Source organism: Equus caballus, chromosome 15, assembly GCF_041296265.1.
Source record: "Equus caballus isolate H_3958 breed thoroughbred chromosome 15, TB-T2T, whole genome shotgun sequence".
Classification (NCBI taxonomy): domain Eukaryota; kingdom Metazoa; phylum Chordata; class Mammalia; order Perissodactyla; family Equidae; genus Equus; species Equus caballus.
The window spans coordinates 84,551,013-84,555,872 of NC_091698.1; the positions used below are offsets into that span (position 1 = coordinate 84,551,013).

Here is a 4,860-nt window from a genome sequence, read left to right on the forward strand (position 1 = left end):
GAGAATTTACCCTTTGAAGAAACACCCAACCTCCCCATGCTCTTAGCTAATACACAGGGAACAGTCTTTCAGAGAGGAATCCTGCACACACCTCTAGGGCCTTATTAACTTCCTCCAGAGAATAAACACCGCTCTCCTATCTGAGCATCACAGCTCTCTAGAATATTAGCCCATTAACTCCGTGACTGTGCATTCACATTCACACATTTTCCCACACTCACAAAGCACCAATTAGTAAGAAATAGTTATTTTCTTACTCTTCTTTCTCATCCCTAAAAATAATAAACACTTTCTGCGTTATTGTCCCCTTCCTTCTCTACATACATATTTACAGCCTGTTTTCCTCTCTTTGGCCCCACTTCCACTGACTTTTTCTTCTAGTTAGCCCCTTCTCACTCAGCTCTCCTTTCCCCCTCTACTTCCAGAACTTCAACATCTACAAAAGGATCTTCACTGACATGGTGAGCTCACCTGGGACCAACAGTGCTGAGGCCTATCACAACTGGGCTGATCTTCGGGATGTCCTCTTCAACCTGGTGAGGAAGTCCGGTCAACAACAGAGTGAAAAGGCTACTCCACCTGTCCCTGTCCTCGTCTCTTCTTTCATGCACATGAACCTTTACCCTCAGATGTATTGTACCTTCCTCTGTCCAGGTGGCCATCAGTTGACCACTCTATGGCCCTGGCATCCTCTGACCCCTGACCCAGGCTGTGGCTCTTCTGCTCTAGTGTGAAAACCTGGTGAAGTCCAGTGAGGCGAACTCTCCAGCCCATGAGGAGTTTGAGACGATGCTGCTGATTGCTCATTACTATGCCACTCGCTCTGCGGCCCAGAGTGTCAAACAGCTGGTGAGATGGAGGCGGAAGGAGTATTCAGTCTTATGGACACATCTTCCAGCATATGAAGTTGAATGAATTCAAGTTCTGGATTCTCAAGCTTGGCTCACTTCTCTCCTAGCTTCTCTTCTCTTTAAATGAATCTTTAACCCTGGCTGAGATGGTTTTCTTCCTGTACTCCTTTGACCTTCTTAGAGCTCTGGGCTCACACTGTTCCAGCCACATTATGCTTAAACATTCAAATCCCATGATTTCTGTATTGACCTCTTATAATATATACATACCTTTGGCTTATTCATGATAGTATATTGTATATTTAGTTCCTATACTAGGATGATAGAATTCTAGAAGTGGAAGGAAATTTAGAAATAATCTAGGCCCAGTTCTCTTGTGCAGATGAAGAAAACTAAGACCCAGAACTGCTTCAAATCCAGAGCAATTTAATTTTCATTGTTGGTTTTCTGGTTCTGTGGTTGCCTTAGTTATAAGATATTGGTCTGGTAGCCCAGTCACTATAGTGCCAGGATCATAATGCTCTGACTTTAATCTGTAGGAAACTGTGGCCGCCAGGCTTTCTGTTTCTCTCTTACGTCACACCCAACTACTACCTGCAGACAAGGCCTTCTATGAAGCAGGCGTTGCTGCCAAGGTGAGCTGGGACAAGGAAGGGTGGGGCCGAGGAAATAAGGAAATGAAAAGTTGGAAAGTAAACTATCCCATCTGCTCAGGTAGTTCAGAGCTGAGTGTGGGCTGATGTTATGGAAGATATTGTTTTCCTGTATCTTCCTGGATTCTTCCCCTTGCATCCTGGAAAAGCAGTGTCCAGCCCAGCTGCTCACTCCTACTTGCAACTTTTCTGTGTTGCAGGCAGTTGGCTGGGAGAACATGGCATTCATCTTCCTCAACCGCTTTTTGGATCTGACTGATGTGAGTAGGCAAGTTGTGTCCAGAGGTTGGGAGGTTTTGCCGGTCACGAGCTGTGCCTATCTCATGGCTGCCCACTCTGCCACAGGCAATCGAAGAAGGCACTCTGGATGCCCTTGACCACTCTGACTTTCAGGACACAGACATTCCCTTTGAGGTGCCACTCCCAGCCAAGCAGCACATACCGGTAAGGGCACAGGACTGAAGAATGGGAGGCCTTACCAGTGTGAGTGCACTGAGAAGAGAGGACATTTTAGGTTGGTCTTCCCAACCCTTTGTAATGGGCATCAGTCAGCAACATCTTTGGAAGGGCCTCAGCCCTCACCATTCCTTCAGAGGAAAAAGCTAAAGCTGTGACTGTGACCCCCAGTCCAAGGAGACTCATTTATGGGTAAAACGTGATGCACAGGATGATGGCTTAGCAAACCCCCTCACTCACCACCCTCCACTTGCCCTGCCCTGCGTGAAGCTGCTGCTCCCTCTGTCCTTCCCAGGAGGCTCAGAGAGAAGAGGTTCGAGACTGGGTGCTCACAGTCTCAATGGACCAGCGGCTGGAACAAGTCCTGCCTCGGGATGAGCGCGGTGCCTATGAAGCTTCCCTGGTGGCAGCAAGCACTGGAGTTCGGGCACTGCCCTGCCTCATTACCGGTACAGAACCCTACAGCACCTCATATTCTGTGGTGGGTAGAAAGGAGGGAAAAACGGCAGGATCAAGAAACTATTTTACTGTGATTCAGTAAAGGATGCAGAAGACAAGAACATCGTACTTTGTACCCAAAATTGCTCATTGTTTTCCCTCCTCAGTCCCTCTCAAACCCCAGTTCATTTTTTTTTCTTCCCCGACAGGATACCCCATTCTGAGGAACAAAATTGAATTTAAGCGGCCAGGGAAAGCAGCTAACAAGGACAACTGGAATAAGTTCCTTATGGCTATCAAGGTTAGACAGGAAGACTTGGAGGATGAGGGTAGGGAGAGCAGCACTGAAGAAAAACAACAAACCACCAGAAGGGTGGGTGGGATCGTCAAGAAGGCAGCTGCAGGCCCTGAATCCTGCTCCCCAGACTGAGATGGAGCTGATTGTCTTTATATCAGGAATGTTTTCTCAGCACTAATGAGTTCCTCTCATCTTCTTTCCTTGTCCTCACAGACCTCCCACAGCCCGGTGTGCCAGGATGTGCTGAAATTCATCAGTCAGTGGTGTGGAGGGCTACCCAGCACCAGCTTTTCCTTTCAGTAACTGGTAGAGCTCAGGGAAGAATTTCTTAGTATTCTCTCACATTAAAGTCTTGTAACTGAGACCACTGTATTCTTTGATCAAGGTCACCCCCAACACCAGCCCAGTGTCCTTTTCCCCGCAAAAGAATCATAATCAAGTAGAAGAAAAAAGTTCTTTTATTACAATTGTTTCTATCATCCTAGGGGTCAGTTGGAAAACCCCTGTGGACTGAGCCTCTGGTCAGCACCTGCTTGATAGGAGGGAGAGCCTGGGTCAGAGGGCACACAGCATAGCAAAGGACTCGACCCAGTTCTAAGAGTGGTTCCCTGCCCCCACCCTTTTCCCAGACCACAGTCCTCATGGCCCATTACCTGTCCTAAGCCCAACTTTTCCGTGATGCCTGGATTTCTTGATTTTGATCCAGTAGCTGCTCATTTTCCTGCCTTTTAAATTTAGGAAGTTCAAGCTCCGTCAGTTCCTCCAGCTGCAGAAGAGGGTGGAGTTAGTACTCTGGCCCTGAATTATAGTTCAGCATCTTTTCAACACAGCCAATCTGTGTTAAATGAACCCTTCCTGTTCATCTTCCTTACCTGCCCCTGTAGTCCTTCCTTCTTGCAGGGCCCAACCCCACGTAGAGTGAGTGCAGCCACACAGCAGTAACCAGACAGAGCAGCCTCTGCTGCAGACATGAGCAAAGAAGGGATCCAGAGAGCCAAGGCTGTATCCTAAAAGGCAAAGAGGAATGGTGGGGGACTAAGAGGGAGCAGGGCAGGAGTGGAAAGTGGGGGCACATTAAAAGGGCAGGACCAAGGCTCTGTGGACTGCAAAAAGGCTGAGAATGGACTCACATAGATTCTTGTGGGGTCAAAGGAGCAGTCAGTTTGTCCTGGCCCCTGGTCCAAGGGTAGCAAAGGATCCAGCAGTCCTGGATGACAGTCAGCAATAAGACGGCGGCCACCATTGGCCACAGTGAGTGACACAGCAAGGAGGAGGCCCAGCGAGCAGGCAGCAGACATGAGCAGGTTCAGGAGAGCTAGTGCCAGCAGGGCCCAGTGCTGATGAGGGCACAAGATCTGGGTGAGCAGCCTAGAGGTGGCTGACTCTCCCCCTGAGTAGACTCCTGAGGTTTCTCTATTTGAAGCCCCTCTTCCTACTTAAAGATGAAGCTGTCAAGCCCCCATTTCCCTGACTCCAGGCCTACTCATTAAAGCTCCAGAATCCCCTCTCACCAGTCGTGGGCGAAGAAGGTTCCTGGATGCCAAGAGGGCCACAAGTCCCACGGAAACACTCTGGAAGACACAAAGCCTGAGGCCCGCGCTGCGCTCCGCGCCGCCCTCCTGCAGCCCCGTCCCACCCCGCCCGCGGCGCTCACCAGCAGCCCTGAGCCCACGGAGATGACATTGGCGGTAGTGTACTCCGGGGTGACGGCGCCGCGAGGATTGGCCACGTGCCGCAGGACGGTGCCGTGCAGCACGGCCCCCAGCAGCAGGTTCAGGTGGCCCACCAAGATCAATGCGAGGCCCACGCGCATAAGCCGCCGGGGGCCCCGGGCAGCGTCTGCAAAGCAGAGGGTAGGGGCAGGCCTGAGCCCGGAGAGGAACCGTGGGGCCCCGGGCGGCCGCCCCACGCTAACAAGGGGCTATAGGAGGGGTCGAGGGTAGGCGCAGGGGAACGAGACCGCAGGGGCCGGAAGTTACCGAATCTGCAGAGGCGGCAGCACCTCATCCCGTCCCCGGGCGCCTCGCCGCCGGCAGCTCTACCTGGCCCCGGCCCCGGCCCCTCCCTCGCTCTCCCAGAGGCCAGTTCCGCCCGATTGCTACCTGGAGGCCCAACCTCCGCGCCCCGCGCCCCCTAGCGGGGAAGGCGCAAACACACACGACGC

The 4,860-nt window shown here is 51.6% G+C and overlaps 2 protein-coding genes across 7 annotated transcripts in view; one reads left to right on the forward strand and one right to left on the reverse strand.

The window, feature by feature from the left end:
- IFT172 (intraflagellar transport 172) overlaps window positions 1-3,060 on the forward strand; it is a 32,496-nt gene extending 29,436 nt beyond the window's left edge. For 2 of the 4 annotated variants that reach the window (XR_002800251.2, XR_011426143.1), the window contains 8 exons: window positions 426-536; window positions 655-849; window positions 1,391-1,486; window positions 1,705-1,764; window positions 1,850-1,948; window positions 2,256-2,409; window positions 2,608-2,699; window positions 2,910-3,060. Coding sequence is in view for 2 of the 4 variants with exons in the window: in XM_001502188.7 (XP_001502238.5) it covers window positions 426-536; window positions 730-849; window positions 1,391-1,486; window positions 1,705-1,764; window positions 1,850-1,948; window positions 2,256-2,409; window positions 2,608-2,699; window positions 2,910-2,999 (822 nt within the window). In the remaining 2 variants the exon portion in view is untranslated. The remainder of the gene's footprint in view (window positions 1-425; window positions 537-654; window positions 850-1,390; window positions 1,487-1,704; window positions 1,765-1,849; window positions 1,949-2,255; window positions 2,410-2,607; window positions 2,700-2,909) is intronic. The other 2 variants (XM_001502188.7, XM_070235657.1) reach the window with 1 other exon arrangement.
- A 76-nt stretch (window positions 3,061-3,136) lies between these two features.
- KRTCAP3 (keratinocyte associated protein 3) lies at window positions 3,137-4,817 on the reverse strand. Of its 3 annotated transcripts, none has more exons than XM_001500887.7 (7): window positions 4,676-4,817; window positions 4,351-4,535; window positions 4,208-4,267; window positions 3,827-4,033; window positions 3,569-3,703; window positions 3,350-3,462; window positions 3,137-3,225 (listed from the first exon to the last, which is right to left on the reverse strand). In XM_001500887.7, exons 1-6 carry the CDS (start codon window positions 4,701-4,703, stop codon window positions 3,355-3,357), a joined length of 723 nt encoding a protein of 240 aa, XP_001500937.2. In that variant the 5' UTR covers window positions 4,704-4,817; the 3' UTR covers window positions 3,137-3,225; window positions 3,350-3,354. The 3 variants fall into 3 exon arrangements, with proteins under 3 accessions (XP_001500937.2, XP_014586727.1, XP_005600175.1); XM_014731241.3 differs by having other exon boundaries at window positions 3,827-3,903; window positions 4,208-4,283; window positions 4,676-4,816; XM_005600118.4 differs by having other exon boundaries at window positions 3,137-3,228; window positions 4,676-4,815.
- Between the last annotated feature and the right edge of the window lie 43 nt (window positions 4,818-4,860).